At 38.7% G+C, this 22,558-nt stretch overlaps 1 protein-coding gene across 1 annotated transcript in view; it reads right to left on the minus strand.

Moving 5' to 3' along the window:
• Positions 1-2,840: 2,840 nt before the first annotated feature.
• Positions 2,841-22,558, minus strand: part of LOC309402665 (sodium channel protein type 5 subunit alpha-like) — a gene marked incomplete at its 3' end in the record, with an annotated part of 34,995 nt that continues 15,277 nt past the window's right edge. The window contains exons 13-26 of the mRNA XM_081996526.1: positions 20,898-21,136; positions 20,356-20,556; positions 19,221-19,574; positions 17,099-17,536; positions 14,767-14,887; positions 12,552-12,706; positions 11,736-11,909; positions 11,391-11,498; positions 9,442-9,720; positions 8,743-8,796; positions 6,882-7,023; positions 6,154-6,254; positions 5,466-5,736; positions 2,841-4,039 (exon numbers count right to left, since the gene is read on the minus strand). Coding sequence (XP_081852652.1) covers positions 2,841-4,039; positions 5,466-5,736; positions 6,154-6,254; positions 6,882-7,023; positions 8,743-8,796; positions 9,442-9,720; positions 11,391-11,498; positions 11,736-11,909; positions 12,552-12,706; positions 14,767-14,887; positions 17,099-17,536; positions 19,221-19,574; positions 20,356-20,556; positions 20,898-21,136 — 3,836 coding nt within the window. The remainder of the gene's footprint in view (positions 4,040-5,465; positions 5,737-6,153; positions 6,255-6,881; positions 7,024-8,742; positions 8,797-9,441; positions 9,721-11,390; positions 11,499-11,735; positions 11,910-12,551; positions 12,707-14,766; positions 14,888-17,098; positions 17,537-19,220; positions 19,575-20,355; positions 20,557-20,897; positions 21,137-22,558) is intronic.

Here is a 22,558-nt window from a genome sequence, read left to right on the forward strand (position 1 = left end):
TTAATGCACCCCAGGGTAAGTGTTTTAAAAATAATTTTAGCCAACTACAACCATTTAATTTTATTAATTACTTTGTAGTTGTCAGTTTTTGTAGTTATTTTTTATTGTGAAGGAATATGTATCAACACTAGTGTGGCCAGCAGGAGCAGGGAAGTGATCGTGCCCCTGTACTCGGCACTGGTGAGGCCGCACCTCGAATGCTGTGTTCAGTGTTGGGCCCCTCACTACAAGAAGGACGCTGAGGTGCTGGAGCGTGTCCAGAGAAGGGCAACGAAGCTGGTGAGGGGTCTGGAGCACAAGTCTGACGAGGAGCGGCTGAGGGAACTGGGGTTGTTCAGTCTGAAGAAGAGGAGGCTGAGGGGAGACCTTATTGCTCTCTACAACTACCTGAAAGAGGGTTGTGGCGATGAGGGTGTTGGTCTCTCCTCCCAAGTAACTAGTGATAGGACAAGAGGAAATGGCCTCAAATTGTGCCAGGGGAGGTTTAGATTGGATATTAGGAAAAATTTCTTCACTGAGAGTGTGGTCAAGCATTGGAACAGGCTGCCCAGGGAGGCGGTGGAGTCACCATCTCTGGAAGTGCTCAAAAAACGTGTGGATGTGGCACTTCGGGACATGGTTTAGTGGACATGGTGGCGTTGGGTTAGTGGTTGGACTTGATGATCTTGAAGGTCCTTTCCAACCTTAGTGATTCTGTGATTCTGTGATTCTGTAATAGAGTCCCCCAGGTTCCAATGGCACAGAGCTGTTGAATTCTCTGGTATAAAATAGATTCACTGTGCACCTTTCTTGAAATCTGAGGGAGTATTAGTCAAAACTAAAGATGCTATGATGCCAGGAATGGCTAGGAGAAGCTAAGGGAATACCACAGAGGAAATTAAAAGGTACTATAAATATTATGTATTTGCAATCAGTGTTCAGACAGTATTAACTGAAAACAGAGTCTCATTATTAGGTGTAGTTTACCATTCATAGTAAAAGAGAATTTCTGTCCAAAAAGCTCACAATCTGAAGAGGTGAAAAAGACAGAAGAAGAAAGCGACACAGGACAGGATATATAACTGCCACCGTAGAGGAGGGGTGTTGACTGGAGTAGGCAACTTGCTGCAAGTTGCAAGCAAAGCGTCCAGCAGGTCCCACTCAGTAGCAAAATCTGGTTTACTTTCTGAGTGAAAACAGTGTGGAGGGAAAAGCTCACCCAAGCCTTGCCGGAACCTGCTAAACCCAACAGTAACCACACAGCTACGTTTTTGCGACTAAGAAAAATAAAAAGCATCTTATGCTAGCTTGTGTGTAACATGTTTGACGTTTAAATAAGAAATGAAAATGTCAAGGGTGATTTATGACTATGTCTAGTGCATGACAAAGGATAACTCAGCAGCCATTAGACAGCAAAGTGCATTAGCTGGACGTATCTCCAAAGCACCTGTACAAAGGACAAAAGACTGAGTACTGTCTGGGCATCTGTTTTTCTGAGAAGCCCAAGCCAGTAAGGACATGAAGAAAGACAAAGAACTTTATAAGGAAAATGTGGTGAAGATCATGAGACACGATGGGCACACACAGTTTCATGAGAAGTAGCGTTTATGATTACATCATTAGTCTTATGTTAGCCCCAGACCCAAACGCTTCAACCCAGATTTTCTAATTGTCCCCATTATTTGTACTTTGGTTTCTTCTAATTTTTGCAGGAGAGAGGAAACTCTTCCTCCCATCAGAGAAGCACAGGCAGAAGGAGGAAAGGCTCCTACTATTGATGGGACACATCTACCTTAGGTCAAGGCCTCGTTCCATGGCCGTGGGTGATACCACCACAACCAAGGGCAGCTCAGATGGAACCCATGTGACACTCCCCAACCTGGGTTTCTGAAGTCTAAGGGAGTGGATGAAGTAATGCTGCCAATTTCCCCCCAGTAAAAATGCTTATTTGTATCTCTCTACCACATTGGCAGGAATGAACTTGAGCATGAAACTTAACCATTCTGTGAAGTTTAAGGAAAGCATATAATAAACGCGATTTGCTATGGAGTGATTGATAGACACACAGCACAGCTGCCTCCACCTCACTGCCAGAGGAACCCAGGTTAAAAAAACAATCCTCACAGACATAATATAAAGTAAGGTTTTACACAGCTCAGTACAACTTCTGTAATACTGAGAGTTGTATTTATTATTTCATTAAGCTGCAGTAACACAACCACAATAGCATACATGCCATGACTTACTCTGTAAATAGATCACAGTGGAAGAAGTCCACTCTGCTGTGGCATATCTGTGGATCATATAGTGGCTACGTTTGTGCTATATCAGTCCCCAAACATTAAAAAAAAAAAAAAAAAAAAAAAATCAGCAGCCATTTGCTTGACAGGTTTATAGTGAGAGTATCAATTTGGGATGGACTAAGGGTAAATTTTAGCTCCTTTCCCCTTGGCAATTTATCTTAACACTGACATTCTTTTTCTGTTCTCCAGCAGATCTGGGCTTTTCTCTGCTTCTTGCACCAAGGGTAACGTCAGCAGACGTTATCGATGTGTGATGTATTCACAGCACTCAAGTACTGTGGGACCTGCTTTGCAGTGGGATGCCCTTGATCAAACAGAACCAAAACCTTTCACAGCTTTCGTCTCTGCACATGCAAATATTGAGCAAAACTGAACATAGCGGAGCCAAAGGCTATGATTTAGCAGCTACTCTAGTTAAGTGATCATGTTTAACTATGGTTAACTGACCGTGATCAAACAACGTTGTTTAATAGGGAGGCTGCCTCAGCTGATGTGTATTTACAATATCAGCTGCTGTGAACATTTTGAAATATTCTTAACAGCACTGTCACTGGTGAACTATTTGATGTCTGGAGATTGTTGATTACCTGTAATTTCTCCATTCTCAACCATGAGATTGCCACTACTGGCCCTTGTGACACTGTCATATGATGGAGGAAAGGATGCTGAGGACAAAGTTTCAGACTTCTCAGGACTCCTACCATAGTTTTCACCCATCATAGACGCAATAAGTCCTTCTTTTTCTGGGGCAGCATCTCCAAGAGTGTCAATACTGCAAGTTCTGTGATGGTAGAGGTAAGAAGCCTGCTTTATGGAGCGCAGGAGCAAATGACTTCTGTAGGCACGCTGGATGACAGTGGCAGAAGCTTCCTCTTGTCTGTGTCTGAGTGTAGTAGAGATAGGCTCGTAGGATTTTTTTGATGGATTGGCAGCCATGAACTTCTCCTCCATTTGTACTTTTAGAGTGTCCATCTCCCCAGAATCTCCTAACACTCGTTTGGTAAAAGCAAACAAGATATCCAAGCAGTGGATCCTGTCTCCACTGACCATAGGCAGGTCCATTGCTATGAGTTCAATTTTGTTTGGTTTTGGTACACGTAAAGGTTCAGCCAGAGCATCTGCGAAGTCTGACAGCGCGGAGAAAGTTATAAACTGAGTTGCCTCAGGATCAAACTTCTCCCAGATTTCATAAAAGATGTCAAAATCATCTTCCCCTAAAGGTTCTGTACTTTCCTCAGTGGCAGCATTGAAGTTCTCCAGAATAACAGCTATATACATGTTTACAACAATGAGAAAAGATATAATAATGTAACTGACAAAATAAATAATACCTATGGCAGGTTTACCACATTCACCTATAGTACCATTTATGTTTGGATCACAGTACGGTGGCCCAGTGTTTAAAATAGGACTGAGAAGACCATCCCAGCCAGCGGATGTTGTGATTTGGAAGAGACAGAGCATGCTGTTAGCAAAGGTTTGGAAGTTGAACATGTCATCAATGCCATCTTCCATTTTCACATAGGCAAAGTTAGCCATGCCAAAAATAGCATAAATGAACATGACTAGAAAAAGCAAGAGGCCAATGTTGAATAGAGCAGGTAGGGACATCATTAACGCAAAAAGCAGAGTTCGAATTCCTTTGGCAGCCCGGATGAGCCTCAGTATTCTTCCAATGCGAGCCAAGCGAATAACCCTGAAGAGTGTAGGTGGTAAGAAATGTTCAAAAGCTTTACCGATGCCAGAAAGCAGTAAGGCTAAAATGGAAAGGATAACAACTGGTTAGAATATCACATTTCTGCTTACCTGGTAAGTAGGATGAAATGATAATATCTGTGCAGTTGAAAAATATCTGATATGTGTGTGTTAAGACCCTAGCAGGACAACCTTTAACAGAAGTTAAAGTTGAAAAAACAGCTGTAGAAATCAACAATTATAAACTACGTTCTTCAGCCACCAGAAGATAGTACCCATTGCACTAAGGGTGGCAAGCACTTTTCTACACACAATTTCAAATAACCGTATCAGTCAACAACTGTTGACTGATGGTTTTCTTTCACACTGGTTGCACAAATACTTCAGCAGATGCAGGTTATGTATTTACCTTCTAAATTTGACTTCAAATACTGACACTACAAAGCTAAACTAAGAAAACGAGATATAATAACAATGCCATGGTCATCATTTAGACAACATAGTAAAGATATGTGTAAGCAAACCCAGTGACGAACATAGAAGTTGTGCATGCCACTCTACGATGGCTTTTACTTCATTCAGGGACATAGTTACACACGGATGTTATTCTACCTTTACTTTGCATGAAAAAGTGACAAATCTAGAGGCACTAGAAGAGGTTTGTATTTTCTAGGTTTAGATATTTGAGATACATTTTTCTGGATTTCCACTCCAGGGACTTAATTTCTCAAGGAAGAGCCATGTTCTTACTGGAATCTTACCCAAAACATAAGTTGTACTAAAGAAATGAAATATTTTTCTTCCTCTAAATGTCTGCTGCTACTTTGGCATTACTGGCCCTAGGAATAGTTAAATTGGCAGAAAGCTCAATTGGCAGAAGAGATCTTTATTCCATACTTCTGTTGCAATCCCTTCAAATAAGAGCTAATACATTTATGGTGTTCTTTTCTATCCTGTTACACAGTGTGAACCCTTATTTTCCATCAGCTGTGCCTGAGTTTTCAGAAACTCAATTTGATACTCTATAATCTAATTCCAGTCTTCATATGCTCTATATATTTCAACTCTCTGTTACAAACACAAATGACAAAACCCAGCAATTTTTATCTGATCAACGATTTCTTAGTTGGCACTAAATTTGTAACAATGGAAATGATCACATAATGTGGTACTGGTATGATGGGTTATTCATTCTGTCTTTCAGACGGGAAAAAACACAACCTGAAGAACCATTATGAAAGATTTTACATAACACAGCTGCCTTTCTAAAATACTTCTATTAAAAGTAGATAGCAGAAATTAAAAAAATCTTATTTCATGTTATTTTAATATAATCATGGTGGGTTTTTTAGTTCTTTTTCCTCAACTCTTTACAGTATTATCATTTCCATTTCAACATTGATTTGCAGTTGATAAATTGTAACTATTTTTTCCTGAAAATAATAGTAATAGATTTAGTAAAGAATTTGCCAAACCAATTTTACTTACCAAGAAGTGACATGATCACAACAACTAAATCAAATATATTCCAGGCATTTGAGAAATAGTACTGCCTCAGAGCCACCAATTTCAGCACACATTCTGCAGTAAAGATGGCAACGAAGAGTATATTGATTTTGTTAAGGATGTTAGTCTTCATTTCACTTGGCTCGTAGGTTTCCACCATCATGGTGATCATGTTAAGGCAGATGAGAATCATGATGACAACATCAAAGGCCTGGCATGTTACAATGTCAAAAAGGAATCCCTGGTACCTGTTCTAGAGGGAAAACGTACATGTGGCTTCAGTTATGAAAGTAGGGAGTTCTCAGCCATGCGTGTTTCCAACAGCTCTAATTTTTATGTTGCAAAGTCACTCAACTATAGTGAAATCAGAGAAATTTAAGAAAGGCAGAATATAAAAAGGACATTAAGAATCCCTTCCCATCCTCAAGTTTAATCAGTTCCAAGGTGAGTGAGAACCCCAACAATATTTATGCAGAGAACTTACTAAATATTTAACCTCTAAAATATTTCAGTGCAACTTTTTGTTATGGAATTGACTTCAGAGCACTGTCTGAATATCAACATACAGATGGTATAAATAATTTATATGCAATATATAAACACACACGCTTTTCAGTGAATTAAATTACACTTTTGCAGTGTGTTTTCCTTTTGAAGAATTCAGTCTTACCAGTGGTCTTGGAATGGGTTTTTGAGGTTTCTTCGATCCCAACTTTTTCATTGCATTGTAATATTTTTTCTGTTCTTCTGTCATAAAGATATCTTCCCCACCTAAGTATATAAGGAAATGTCACTGTTAATTTGGCGAGAAAGCAGCACTATTGCAGTTACAAAGTCTAAAATGCTGGAAACTAACATTCCTTCCTTTCTCACATCTTGCTGATCCCAGACCTTTTCATAATTTGTAACCAAGTCCAAAAAACCAGAGTGGCACAAACCATACATTCACAGAGCTGAAGTCCTGGGGTGAAACCCAGCTAGCTCAGAAAGCATGAAAACAAAGGACCTCCTGAAAACCTGGGCAGGAACAACTCTTTCCCTGGTTTCCCACATCCTGTTCTTGTTGAATGTCCAAAATACTTCTCAGAGCATCCGTACCAGACCACTTTCTAAACAACAAGTCTCCTGTTGTGCTCAGTTCCCAAAAAGAAGCAAAATTTTAAGGGACTGCAGAGATGTCATTGCCTTTGATCTGTGGGGAAAGAGCTGGGTGTTCAGGTTATAGGGGAAAAGAAAGGAGGAAGAAACTCACCCTGGGTGTTACTCCTGCTAACTTAATTATTAATGCTCTTGGAAATGCCAATAGAAGTTCTAGATTCTATGTATAACACAGACCTTGGTCTCCAAAGATAGTGTTGCTCAAGATATAGTAGGTGCCTGGGAACAAAACCAATATACTTATCTTTTTCTTTTGCTGGTTGAAGTTGTCAATAATAACACCAACAAAGAGATTCAGGGTAAAGAAAGATCCAAAGATGATGAAGTTCACAAAGTAGAGATACATAAATAGACTGTGCTCCATTTGTGGCTGCTCATTTTTCTGCAACAATGAGAAGCAACATGAAAAATGACCAACAACAAGAAGATTGCAATTCAGAATAATCTTCATATTGCAAATCCTCTCACAAATTGATTCCAGGAGGAACTCAGATATACAGCCCTACTTCTAATTCTGACAAAATTGGTATAGTTTAAAACTACCAATAGTGCATAACACAAAATACTGTACATATATGGTACTTTTGGAAGGGGCATGAAATGGTGGAAGAAAGTACCATTAAAATGGTGACTACGAGATGCATCAAAATTCTAAGACCTCATAAGGACATTATTGCTCAGATGCTGACTGCTCTCCCTTTTGAAATTAAACATGAACTGTATGAAATGAGACACCAAGCACAACACCCGAGACATAACTAACCAGAAGATATGATTCAAAAGAATAGTACTACAAAGTGTTTATACTATGACAACTCGTTAATTTGATTTCTTTTTCAATGTTTGTTTATGTGGTTTCTGGCTAAATCATTGCAGAACAAGATAATTTAATTCATACCGATACATTTGCACTGAACAACTTGTAGAGCAAAACTTAGTCCTTGACTAATGGTGAATGAGGTTTACTTTTCTTTTAATTTTTTTTTTCTTCACAACAGCTGATTGTTGTGGGTTTTTTTCTTCTTTTCAAACGTGACTTAAAATCCTATCATTTGCAGTTGATTGAAGGCCTACTAAATTCAATAGAAAAAGTTACTGAATTGGACATTCTTGACATGATTTTCACAAGCATTTCAGAAGCATCAGTTCAGCTTCTTCCAATAAGAATAGGAGCTGTAAATTGCTCAGTACTTGAAAAATCAAGCAAAATATTTAGAAGTCTAACTGCAAGTTCTTGATGTCAAAAATCTTGGCCTAGATAGTTTTTTCTTCTTAGCAAAAAACTTCTTCTATGGCTATTATGGATTTAAAAAAAATCAGAACAAGAAAAATAGTTTTTCAAATTGAAACACAAAACCCCCCTATTTTTAGATACAGTTACTTTTAAAATTATTTTATTTCTTTGAAATCATGATCAAATTAAGACAGCCTCTTCATCTGAAATTCTTTGCCTCCAAAGACATACCTCTTTGCTCTGTATAATATTGGATGATACTTCTGATAAGACAGCAAAAGCTCCCGTCAATATAAGCAGTAGGTAAAATAGTACTAGTGATGGCTGACAATGTATTTGAAATGGTTGTTTATGCACAACAGCTTGATTCTGATAAGTTTGGGTTTATGTTTTGAAGTGAACCTTAAACTATGTCACTGTAAAACATGCAGGTTTACTCCAAGTTTGATGTGTGAAGGTAGGTGCCTCCATGTGAGTGGAAACTCTGAACTCCCCTGCTAGCTGATGGACATCCAGTTATTAGTAGTATGAAAAGGTGCTCAGCTGAACAGTGTAGATATCCAGAGTGATCTGAAATGCTCCCTAGATCCCTCTGAGAATATTGACTAGATCTCCATCAACCATAGAGGGCACTTGGAGGTCAACTAACTTCATTTAGGTGAGTGGATCTGGAATTGAATCCCACTCCCCATTACAACAGATTAAGATACTATAAGTCATTCACAGATGAAATGTTTACATCAGCTGATAAAAATAATTACTGGAAAGATTTAGCACAAACAGCAGATATAAAACTGCAAAAACCATAATGCTTTTGTAGAAAGCAGTAGCACTAACAAAAAATATAGCTTGAATATAGCGACTGACCTCTCGTGAATCTACTGCCGCATACATGATGTCCATCCAACCTTTAAATGTTGCCTAGAATGAGAGATTACGGAAAATGTGTTGAACTTTCAGAGTAAAAATCTTCACAACATTTACAATATCCGAATGATACTGACTGGAGTAAGAGCCTTTGGTATGGTCACACACACGTAGCACCACGCTCTGTCTTTGGGGAAACTTGGCCCTGCTGTATGTATGACATTCTCAGCCTTGTCGGGATGCTTGGGGTGGGGATGCTCTAGGCCAGCTTGCTAGGGTGGGACAGAACACGTTGTCCTAGGATGCTGACAGGGCAAACCTTCACTAGCATGATCTACTAAAGGCCTTACAACCCTCATGGCTGAAAAAGATCTGTATTACAGAAGATTAATTCAGTGTTTGCCCCAGATTTCCTTCTGAGATGGACTCCAGCTTTCAGTCTCATGAACCTGCTTGGAGGCTGAAATAGCACTTGCCCACTAGATGCTTGCTTTATCACCTGGAAAATCACAGCGGGATCTAATTTGTCCCCCTATTTCCATTTGTGTGCACGAACAGCACTGGTGGTTGAGCAGTGCTTCACCCCTACAACCTGCATGATACCACTTTTTTCCAGCAACCACAGAGATGAGTCAGGAGTTGACACGAGGTCAAGCCCACCTGACATGGTGCCGGCTGGCAAAGGCAAGCAGCACTTACCACCTGAAGAAGAGCCAGGTAGCCAGAGCCAACATTATCAAAGTTGACTTTAACATTGACCCAGAATATTTTTCCTGTATTATTATACATTCTACAGTCTGTTATGTCATTGATCGAACTATTTAGTTCTGAATCTTCTTCTGTCAGATTGACACATTTCCCAAACTTCCCAGCAAAGAGGTTCACTCCCATGATGCTAAAGATGAGCCAGAAGATGAGGCAGACAAGCAGAACATTCATGATGGAAGGAATGGCTCCCACGAGGGCATTGACAACCACCTTGAATGAAACAGGAGAGGAAAAATACACTTAAACAAAGATGGGCTCAAGTATCTGCTCAGTGCAATTAGTCAGTCACCTCAGCAAACAGAAACCTAATGTTTTCCCTGTAAATACCAGTCACAGCTGGCATGGGTACCTTGAGCAAAGACTCAAAGGTCCAGAGTATCTCTCAGGCTTTCAAAGGAATAGTTGACACTTTTTTGGCTGCTGTGAGCACTACCACAGAAGTATACTACAATGTGAGTCCATCCTCTTTTGATGATTTTCCCTTGGTTTTGTTTGTTTGCTTGTTTGAAACTTTTACAACATAAAATTTCTTAAGTATTTATCCATAAAAACTAGCACGGAGGACTGTATTGTTAAGATTGTAGAAAGCAGTGTTTAAAAGGACCAGTAATAACTCCACACTAGCATTTTCCTAGATGTATTTTTTTTAGCGGGTGATGATTGCGTTTGGGGTCTATAACCATGAGCTAGGTACTTTTTCTGTGCTAGCTTCTGTCTAGTCACAGAAAATGTCCATGTACGTTTTAAGTGCTTGCTAAGACATAGCAGATTGCTTAATAAAATGGGGCAGTGTAAGGAAAAGATGAGAATATATCTTTGAGTTTCATAGTGAAGGCAATGAACTCAGCAGTCAGGTAGCAAAGAAGAACTTGATCGACCAGAAAAAGGAAATGAAAAAGCTTTGTGAAGGTCTTTGGAGACCATGTCACACACATTCTGCATAGCAAGAGAGAAAGTATAATAGTACCTGTTTCAAAATTGACTCCAGACATGGAAATTTTGATACATTCTGTTAATTAATTTAATGCAACTTCTTTCTGCCTTCACAGTGAAAAGATTGCAGTCAGAGAGCTTTCAGTCTCACTTCCAGAAGCCATTCAAAAGCAATCTATATCTCAGCTGCATTGAGTCTGCATTCCCATGTAAAGGTGTGACCTTGATGCCACATGTATTTCTGTCATCCATTTTCACATGCCAGAGCATATTCCATAGACCAGACTTTTGCCCAAATACCACTGTGGTTATCGCGCTGTTTCACGCTGCAGCGTATGCAGCATATGGCTGAGGGAATCTTTCTCTGCATTTGCACAACGGTAAATTTGTAATTAATGTCCAGCAGCTTCACATTGTTCCAGGTGCTCTTTTGATGGAGAAAGGCAGCAAATATTCTACAGACAAACACTCCTGCTTTTTGCAAGAATAAGTCTATTTGGAACAATAATTTGAGCAAAGTACCTCTTCATAGTCTGAAGTTTTTGTAACTCAGTCCAGTAAAACTTGCAGAACAGAGGTGATTCTTTCCTCTGAATTAGCTTGCCATCAGACTTCAAAAACGAGAATTGTGCTCACAGTTCTTATTCTCTCTCTCATTTTTGTCTATCTCAGTAAGACAGGAACACAAAAATGGCTGAGCAGCAACGGAACAAAGTTCTGCCTAGTCTGGTTTTAGTTTCCACAGCACCTAGGGTCGATCACTCAAGGAAAATCTATGAGGAGTAGCCAAGTAGAAGAGTGCAGCAAAGGCACCTTTTAAAAAATAATTTTATAGGTTCTAAACTGAATGTGGGGTAGACGTGGACTTCATAAAGACACAGTCATGAGTTACGAACCTGTTACGAGCTTATTAGTACTGACAGGTTTTACTTTGTGTTCAGACTTACCCTCATTCCTTCAAATCGTGACAATGCTCTTAAGGGTCTCAGTGCTCGGAGAGTCCTAAGGGATTTCATGGGGCCAAATGAACTGTCTAAGAGGTTTATTAAAGAGACCTGAATGGGAAGACCAAAGAAAGTATTAGCAATGTCCTGGTACCGGTTTCCTTTATTCCTGTTTAAAAAACCCAAACAAACTTCTCTATATTTTCAGTGCCCACAGCGTGATATCCTGAAACCACCATTAAAGGAGGTAAGAGTACCGTCGTAGCTTCACATCCAGACAACTGTCCGTGATTCTGCTGCTGCATCCTGCGTCAGGACCCGTGTAGAAATGCCAAAGGCGGAACTTACGTCTACAATAAGGAAGTCCAGCCAGCACCAAGCATTGCTGAAATATTTCTTGAAGCCATAAGCCACCCATTTCAGGAGCATCTCCAGAACAAAGATGAAAGTGAACATTTTGTCAAGAAATGCCAACATAATTTTTATGCTTTTTCTCTCATTTATATGGATGTCTTCAAATGCCTGAAATCATAATATATACATGGCGAAAGTCAGAGATGAGCTTTATAAAATGAAAGTCTATCATTAAGACCCCTTCATCATTCAATATGTGTTTTACACAGATCTAAACCCCATCTTTTACTCAGAAGTATGTCAGCTGATAAACTTGTAATTCTTTCTTTTTCTCTACCTAGTATACCCCTGTGGACACACACGTTATACACACTGGGAGCCTAGGAGGAAAGTATAAACTGCTTGAAATTAATTTCTAAAAATATAGTTTTGAGAGAACCAGGACCTTTTTTTTTTAAAGTATTAAGAGTAATTTATTTGTTTTAGTGTCTTAAGAAAAAATATATTTCACAACCGTGAAATAACGTCCAGAGCAATCCAGAAAAATCCAGTATACAGCAAGAATAGAAATAGCTTCTGAGAATTATATATTTTCACATTGTTCACTCTCTCTCATAATTTGTAATAATAATAATAATAAATTTGCAGTAATTGCAATAGTGAATAAATGACTGCTATGTAAACCTTCTTCTTTTTTCTACTGATGAGTTCAAAGATATGTGCTGTGTTTTCTGCTAAAAATAACTTCTCGTGTGCAAATTAAAGCTAAAAATGCTTCTAAATAAATACATGAAATTGTGCTACACTAACCAGAGCTCCACTGCTTAGAAGAATCATGAATATAATAAAGGATTCAAACCAGGAGTGTTCAACAATCTGGTAGCAGGTTTTTCTCAGATTACACCATGTTTCTCCTCCAAACTTTATGGCACTACCCACATAACAATGGAAGTACCGAACACAACCTGAAAGGGAGAGAGAGCAAGGAATGTATGGAATGAATGTACATGCACATGAAGGGTTGCTCAAGAAACTTCTTGCAGCAGGGGAAAGTCCATGGTCACCTTAACTGCATCACTGTTGGGTTTTTTTCATGTTTTGCTATGGTGGGGGGAGGCAACCTCTAATTTTCTCTGCCTTATAACTCCTATTTATATACATAGAAAGTAGGTGGAGCCCCTTTGGACAGCTTTCCATTCTTTCAAGGTATTTCTGAGACACTGGACGTGCTCTCAGTGACCTGCTGTTTGGGCACACAAAACTTCAGGACCATAGGAAGAGTCTCGATGTTACAAAAGGCTTTCTCAGTTTCTGCACACTGTTTGGGAAGCAGAGACAAGATAACCCAGAACAAGAAGGCTTGGAGACAGAGAACATTAACAGTTGTCATCAAAAGTGCAGCATTATACCCTGCCCTGCAAGGCCTGTTTATTTATTTATTTGCTTCTGAACGTATGGAGTGACTGATTTTACATCACATAACCTGCAAGAACGTGTCATGTTCTAGCTGACATACAGGCTCCTTGAAAGGTGACATCCCCTCCCAAGCTCACCCGATGACTTCTTGTAACAGGCAATGACGCCAGGGCCACCTAACATTTCCTGACCGCCCCATTACAAAATCCGGGGTTTGATTACTTATTAATTTTGTCAAGAATTAACTCACTTTGGCTAACATTTTCTTTGCTGTGCGCTCTATGCTAATTCATGTTTTCATTACGGCAAAAAATGTCAGCCAGAAGGCTTCTGTCATGTCCAAGCATGTACGCGATATAGTATCATGTATGTAACTCATATAAATAATAGAATATAATACATGCAAAAAATTCTGATCATCCTTCTTTCAACAATCCCAGTTTCCCCAGTAAAGTGGATCTGGGATGTGAGATGAGGCAGGGAATGGCACTTGCACAAGATAGTGCCTTTTTCTTGTGCAAAAATCTGTGTTAGGTACAGATTTTCTGCACCTTCAGTTGAGTTCTCTAATGGTTTGGCCACAGCAAGCACACTCCAGCCTCAGACTGCAGAGCACAAAACAAGACATGTCACATTTCTTCTCTGGAAGGGGGGAGGGAAATATATATTTATTTTGTTTTAATGGCTATTATGGCAAAAAATGCCATCAATAAAGTAGATTTGAAAAAAATCCCTGTAACTCAGAAATCTGAGATGTCTGTTATTAATATAATACTTGTGGTTTTGGGTTTTTTTCCCCTCAAGAAAGCAAACAGCAATGTAGGTATGCTGGATCTCAGGATTTATAATATATAACAGAATAGCATAAGTATATATTATTATTACACAGATAATACTTTGCATTTGGTCACAACATCTCTTTAGCTTCAAATAATTTCTACCTGTTTCACTGTTGTGGATTCAATCCTAAAACTGTACATTAGAAGTTTCATTGACCCAAAAAGGGCACAGAAAAAAACAAGCCAGCTCTGCAGAGCCGGGCAATGAGGGGAGGGGAGTAGTTACAGCGAGGCTAGAGAAGTCCCGCCTGATCGTTTCGTGGTACAAGGATGCTCGAACAGGCAGAAAACAGCAGCATCAATGAAAACTCAGGGAAGAGGTGGAAATAGTGGTGGTCAGCCAGGCTGGCTGGGTGAGCCAAGAGCAAGTTGGAGCACCAGGAGGAAATCTGTCATAGTTACAATTCGTTTAATATAACACACTTGGAAGAAATGAGCCTATAGTCTGACTTGATATAGTTTATTCTCTCACAGCTCCTACTGGGAGTTCAGTGATTACCCCTGGCTGTTGGTAGTGGCAGTTATTTAAGAAAAATCTCAAGAGCTTTTTTTTTGCCTGTTATGAAAACCACAGGTTGTGGGTTTTATTTTTCAGATGCCACCATCCCTCTGCTGACTAGAGAGGGACAATGATTTGCACTATTTATCCGATTTCCAGATTACTTTCAGTTCATTTTAGTTATCTCACCCTGCTGGGTCAGCACCTCTATGGAAACAAGCCTGGTTTTCACTCTTCTCATTTCCTAGTAGTGAAACCATGAAAGCCTCACCTTCTGGAAAACATTTTTCTGGAGTCTTGAAGTCTTCAGCAAACTCTGGAATCTGCCTCAGAAGATCTTCAGGATTTGTCAGATCCACTGTGCTGCCTTCAGAAGAGCTGACACTGTCAAACTACCAAGCAAAATAAGATCAGGTATTGATTCCTTCTACATTCAGCTCCAAATGAATAAAATCATCTATGAACAAATAGCATTCAAAATTAAAACTTGCCTATCTACTAATATTTCAAATAGTGTTGGTAATGGAACAAAGTTTGTGATTTTAAAAGTATGTGAGCTTAGAAGTACCAATAGGTGCATTCAAATAGGGGCCAAAGCTAGATAATTAGAATATTTATCTACATGAACCAATGTAACTGACTAATAAGCTGGTAAATTGAATTGCTTTTAACTTGCTTATCAGTACATGTCGTCCTCAAAGTGGGATAAACTGCTTGGGTTAAAACCATGAAATCACTGGAAAACGCATTCAAACAGGAGAACCAGATAAATATACCTGGTATTGTATCGGGAACTGAAACACCCATTACAGTGTTTATGAAGTAGAAATTGGGATCATATCATATATTCCCCAATTACAAAGCTTTTCTCTATCCCATCACATCATATATAATGTATATTTGTCAGCAGTTTATTAGAAATTATTTCATGTTTTTGTTCTTTTATGTTTGCGTGATGCTGTTACTTTTTTAATGCATTCTTTATTCAAAATTATTCCAAAAATATTTTTAATTAATAACTACTATCTTTAATGTTATTGTGAGAAATTAATTTAAATATTATATTTTGTGAAACTGAGATACTTATGACACAGTCAGAGTTGCTGAAGTTTCCTACTTTTACTTGGAAGCATATCTTTCTTTTAATGCCTTTTTTTCCCTCCTCTCCTTTTTTTGTGGACTCATATTTCAGTAAATGGAAAGTAGCCAAGAGAATTTTATAAATTATTTATTTGCATCTACTTGTTTTGTTGTTTTTATGTTTCTCTTTCCTATACATAAGTTTTTCTTAAAAATCAATACCTAGAAACCCAGCACGGCTTCAATTTCATTCACATAATTCTGGCTCCACCATTAACCAGCCAGACCGGCTACTGCAAGCTCAGCTGCTGCTGCCACTAAACTCCACTCCAGCAAATCCTTGAACAGAAACTGTACCCAAGCTTGGCAAGTATCGGAAAATTAATGCCATTAAACAAAAAAATAAACAAAAAAGTGTTACCTCTTTCTGCTCTGGTGACGACGGTTCAGATTTCCTATCCTTTCCTAGGTACAGCACACTGCACTCTTCAGAAGAAAACCCCGATCCTTTACTCCAGCTTCCTGAATTTTTCCCTCCTTCTCCTCTTTGCCTCAGGTGATTTTCATCCTGAAAAGAATCTGTGGATTAGAGGGGGTTTCTCTTCCCCTTTTGCGAGGTGGACAAGTTGGAAGGGAAAGAAAGGTAAGAAAGATATGCATTTCATGTAAATTGGGGCTCTCCAGTCAAACGTCGTAAGACATGATCATTTTGAGTCTCTGGTTTTACCTAAGGATAGAGAAAGGGAAATTTTTCCCGATGGACATGCAGCAAACTAAGGAGTTTTAGTGAACTAGTCAAAAGTTAAGTGAGAATTTTTGCATAGGAATTAAGACAGAAAATTAAGTTGAGAAATTTTGAGACAAGAACAGCAATCTTCTATGGTTAAAACAGAATGAAAAAATTCAGAGAACAGAAAAAAATAGGATAATATATGCTCTCTTATAAGAAACTTGTCCTTAATAGAGTCACTCCATACTTAATCCTTCTAACTTCTGCTAATGATTACTACATGCTACACACAGCAAGGACAAATACAAAGAATGGACCAGGACTATAGATCCATGTTATGAGTCCATGGATATGTTTTTTATGCAGAACATTCATTTTTGCACTGTTATGTAAATAATGCCAAAACAGTTGGCATTATTCACATGAATTTTTACATAAAATTTCCAAGCTCCCCAAGGACTGCCACAACTATCGATGGACAATCTATGGGCTATGTAATTACCTGTGTGTAACACAACGTGTCAGCTAGGAATTCCTGCAGAAAACCTAAAAATTAATGGTCTTTCTTTCAAGAAAGAACTATGAAAGAATTTTGATTTTAAAAGGCTCCAAGTGATAACTTACCCTCTCTCTAAACGTTTGTATTTTTGGTTTTAGTTCAAAAAATTCGGTAACTCCCTGGAAATGGATCAACATATGCCATCCTGTTCTACTCGACAGTCTTCTACCATACGTGCATTTGTCAATATATAGAAGATCCTACACTTCCAACACAAATAAAGAAATTCATTACCTGTTTGCTGTATTCTGTGTCTGTAAATGTGCTCAGTTTATCATCATCTTCAAAACCCTCACTTGTATTCTCCGCCTCAGCAATAGGAACACAAACAAATACATTGGGGTTGGTAATAAAATCTTCAAGACCTGAGCATTTGTCCCCATTTTTCTCAGCCCATTCGTTATTGTAATTCTCTTTACAATTTTTCATTTCTTCACACTTGGACCCAAGTTGGTACTGTGCAGTCAATTTGATTTTCTTCCTGTGTGCTTTCTTTATATGCCTGAGCTTTCCACAGCAGGTATCCCATGTAGCGCTCTTCACCAAGTGAAATCCCTTGTGAATCCGAGCAAAGGCAAGACGAAGATTGTTCATCTCTCCGTCATCCTCTGCTGTCTGGAGGCAGTCGGTACTGAAGGAATTCAGCAGTAGTGCAATGAAAAGGTTGAGAACCTGAAAGTTATTGAAATAGTAATAAAATTAAAAGTCAGGAGAGTAGCATCCATAAATCTAGATTCTAGCTTAGAAGAACACGGATACTACGAAAGTTCAGTCTCACTGAGCAAACCAAACCAAGGCAATAATGAAGTGACTATGACTGATCAGGTTGATGAAGTAAACTTCTCTCTCAGAAAGTCCAATGTTCCCATGACCCTATTCCCCAAAAAAGTTATTCAAAATAGTAGCTAAAACAGATCCGTGCATGCCAAATGCATTACTTGTCCAAAACAACTTTTCAAAGGTTATAGTAGTAACAAAGGCTATGGTCATGGCTTGTCAGTTTAATAACGTTTCTTCCTTCTTCTAACTAGCATTAAATCAGGACTCCATCGAGCTACTTCCAAAATTCTGTGTGAGATCAGATTCAGGCCCATCGATTCTATCAAATCTACAACACTGTCACAAAAATGAAAATCAAGAGAAGCTTGAAGTGAGGTTTCCTCTCTGCTTTTGAGTACATTTAAATAGAAGAATTTATAAACTCCACTTTTTTTTTCCTTCTTTTTTTTTTTAAGGGAATGGGAGAATTTAATTTTTTTCCTAATGCTTCAGTTTGGGATGGGATCTACCTATCTTAATTTTTATAGTGTCAGAACTGGGCAGATAGCACCCCTGAGTCATCCAGGAACCATAGCCAGCGGAGAACATTAGCCCTCCAGAGACCAGTTCATCTCACTTGTCTTAGTTATTTACCTTAGGTTGGAATAAATGTCACTCTCGGATACCCTTCTGTCTCCTTTGATAATAAGAAAGTCTAAACAAGGAGCATAGACCAAGAGCTTAGTTGTTTGACAGTTAACATTATGTGACATGAATATCACTCACAGCGTTTCATCGCTGAAGTCGGTTGTTGTGGTATAGAACAGGCGGGACTTTAAACCGGGGTGTTTGAGATTCAGCCAGAGAACAGGCATTTCCCATAAAGGACTGCCTAAACTTAATTATTTTCAGTGATTTCTTAAATTAGAGGAAGATTGGTAAATGAATGATACTAAGAATGACATGTGAAATAAAGCTACTAAAAAAAGATGTTTATGGTTTTTAGGCAGAAATGATGGAACAGGAGCAGGAAGGCAGCCTGCTCCTTACACCCCGGCATGGGTGTGGGAGGCTGTGTGGGGTACACCCTAGCAGGATCTGGCTGTTGGGTGTAAACCTACTTAGAGATGATTAAAGAAAATCCTGATTTCAGTGACAGGAGTGTAGATTCTGTCATTTGCTGATAAAGAATTCAATACCCGAGTCCTTAAAACAACCTACAGATTTTGATTTACAGACAGACTTGAGCACTTCGCTCCATTAATTCAAGCAGGTAAGCCATGAGCCCTACTGATTACTTACACCCAAATCCCAAGACGTGAAGAAATGTAGTTGCCTGTATCATATTTATTGCAAAGATATTCTTTGTCACATTGCCACGTGAAAAGGTCAAGTGATGCTGTGTGCAAAGCGCACAAAATGGGAAAATACGGACAGCGGCTCAAAGGTGAAAGGCAAAACAGGCTTTTGCATACTATAACACACACAGGTAACTCTTTCCCCTGTTTTGGGAAACTACCTTTTTTTGATGAAATGGTACTTAAGTAGATTCTACCATTCACAGAATAAAGAAGAAAATATTGGAAAAAAAACTCACCACTAAATTTCCTATCACCAGGACTAGCAGAAAGACAAGAAGGCAGAGTGGTTGTTCAGCAACCACCATGCAGTCCCACATGGTCTCGATCCATTCTCCACACAGAATTCGGAAAATGACGAGGAATGAGTGGAAAAAGTCCATCATGTGCCAGCGCGGCTTGCCATTTTTGTTTATTTTATGGCTGTTCTCCCCATAGCTTCTCCCAAAAAGTTGCACCCCTACTATAGCAAAAATGAAAACTATGATTGCCAGGACGAGGGTCAGATTACTCAGTGCTCCCAGGGAGTTACCGATGATTTTAATTAGAGTGTTCAAAGTTGGCCAGGACTTTGCCAGTTTGAAGACCCTCAGCTGCGTAGAAACAAGGAACATAGTGTTAGACATTGGTAGAGATAACCCATCTTCGCACTCTTCAAATCCGGCAAAAACTATTTTACAGGTATTCTGAACCATTCCAGCAATGTAGTATTTGTGGCATTGAGACATTAATACTTTTTTAAAAGTATTTATAGATTTAATTTTTTTATTGTGTTATTTTTTAACTGGGCTATACTGCAAACATACAATAAGCACCTCTTAAAGGACCACGCGAACACGAGTCCCTGGTAAGTGTTTGGCCCACACAGGCAGCTACCCATAGAATGCACTTGATGTAGACTAACCCACATGTGACACAAAGGACCAAAGCCCGGAGACCGACTGCTACAACTATAAAAGGAGTCTATCTTTTGGCAAAGCAGCCCAAATCGGTCCACGGTATATGATGCAAATAACATCATTTCATGTCTATTTTTAAGTATTGTTTTTTCTGTATTTGTACTCAGAAACTATTTTCCTGTTTCCTGTGCTAGTTTTTAATGTTTGACACCAGTCTGATCATGTCTACTCTGGAATATTTTTTCCTCTGAGTATTTCTTAGTATATTCAAAAGAAATTTATAAGTCATTAAAGTCTGACTGTAACATCGCAAGGAGTTTAAGACTGTGATCCTTATTCCTAGTGTTGAGAGGAGGAAAAAATTTTTAAAAAATAATAATTTCCTGCATTGTAACTGCAGACAACAGAAACATTCTCTATTACATTCACAACATAACATAATATTTTCTACGACTGCATAAGCATGAGGCATTACCAGTCTGAAGGATCGTAAAACAGACAGGGTTCCTCCTTTTCGCCTTTCTTTCTTGCTTTTGTGTTTGGGTAAACTCAGTTCAATTAAACTCAATGTGACGATTATACTGTCAAAAATATTCCAGGGCTGCTGAAAATAATAATAGGGATCTAGAGCAATTATTTTTAAGATCATTTCTGCAGTGAAGATTCCTGTAAAAACCTGTGACAAAGAAACAGTAGCATCAGCCTAAAAGTAGCCATGAACTTACCATATCTTTAAATCATGTTCCCACAAATAACATTCATGGACAGGTCAACAACACCCATTTTTATGAACTTCCAATGCACTTTCAGTTAAAATGGGAGTATTGTTTTCTGCCTTCTCAGGAGTGTGTTAGAAGTGTCTGAATAAAATCTGGGAATTGTCTATATTAGAAATTTAGAGTTTATAAATGCAGAGTTTCCTAATCTTTAGTTTTTACAGTCACACTTTATGTCTCAAGTAAAAATCCATCAATCAATCCTTGGTATAAAATGTCATATAGCTGAGAATTAGCTTACCAAGTTGCCTACATTAAGCATCAATTTAAAATTATCTGACATATTATTGTGCTCCAGTGCCATGAACAAAGTGTTCATCACAATGCAAACAGTGATGGTGAGATCAATAAAAGGATCCTTTATGAAAGCAGCCACTTTCTTCTTGATTCTCAACCAGAGTGGACAACAGTCCCAAATTAGATACTTTAAAGCAAGATCATTCAGGCATGGCGGGCACCTCCGCTGGGATTCTTCAAGTTCTAAATGCAAAAGAAAACCCCACTATAATAAACAAATAATATATAAATATAATAAAAAATAGTTATTACTGAGCAAGATGGTGAAATAACAATTTCAAGTATTCAAGAGATCAGAGAAGAAAAAGGAAACCTCACATCTCACACAGTGCCCCAAATCTTCCCTGCACTTTCTACCATACATGCAGTCCCTATATCAGCTAATGAACATGGAGATAAAACTCAGAGAAAATTGGATTCAAAATTCATTCATGTGACCTTACTTCAAGAGCTTTTGGATTAGGTTTTACCGGTCTTAGACCCAGACTCGTACTACAATCATTTGACTAAAAACGGACGTTTCTGATGCAGAGGCCACACCGCAGCCCCCCACACTAGAAGCACTTGATAGTCAACATAGCTGCTAAGGCACTTTTCACCTTATCCTCATGGAGATGTCTCGGGCATTGGCTGTATGGCACCCGACATCTCTTTGGCTCCTTTGACTCTCAAGGGAGTCTAGAGATTCAGGGGAGTCTAGAGAGTCAAGGGCGGCCACAGGCATTCTAATTGTAGTCGAGACAAATCCAAACCACAGCACCTGAAATTCGGCCGTAAGCCAGTTCTACTGGAAAGATCATTCCTACCATTTCCTAGCTGATGTGAATTTCTCCATTTTCTATAGACAAACATGGGATAGAAGCTATTCTGGCTTTACAACCTTTTGGTCAAATATAAATCTCATAGACTTTCTTTCCTCAACATCAATATTAATGGAGCCCTCCAAAATACTTTTGACCCTGCTTGTGTAAACTCATTGGCAAACTGGAGCTTACTTAAAGTTAGATAAAAGCACAGTAGGAATTATTAGTAATCTGGTTTTTGGGGACCTGAAAATTTTTCAAAAATCAGATGAGCTGATAGAAAAAAAAGAAAAAGAAAAAAATCAACGTGTTCCTCATTCTGGTCTCTTGGTCCAGAAAACAACTAAACAAATAGGGTTGAAATTGTTCCGAAATTGCAACAAAACTATTTGTCAGCATAACAGCCACTGATAAATTCTTCCAAAAATTCACACGGAAAAATAAGTTCAAAGAATAAAAGGGTGAGGTTAAATATTCAAAACCCGGAAATTGCCACAACTGCTTTTGCTTGTGTAATCTTATTGTTAGTATTTGCTGTGCCAGTGACACGTCACCAGTCACAGGGTCAGGAGGAGAAAACTGTACCCAGTCGTGCGCCTCAGATGCTAGAGAAACTCCTTCCACCCACCCTCGCTCCAACCACTCCCACTCTGTCCTACAAAACAAGATCTGCTATAGGCAAAGGATGAGTTCCTGTACATAAAGGCTGTGTGATAATGCTTTTTTTTAAAAAAGCAAAATTAACAATGAAACTCCTAACTACACACCTACAAATCTCTGTTAACCTTTAAGAAAAGTATTG

The sequence above is a fragment of the Phaethon aethereus genome, assembly GCF_964289735.1.
Source record: "Phaethon aethereus genome assembly, chromosome: 2".
In the NCBI taxonomy this organism is placed as follows: Eukaryota; Metazoa; Chordata; class Aves; order Phaethontiformes; family Phaethontidae; genus Phaethon; species Phaethon aethereus.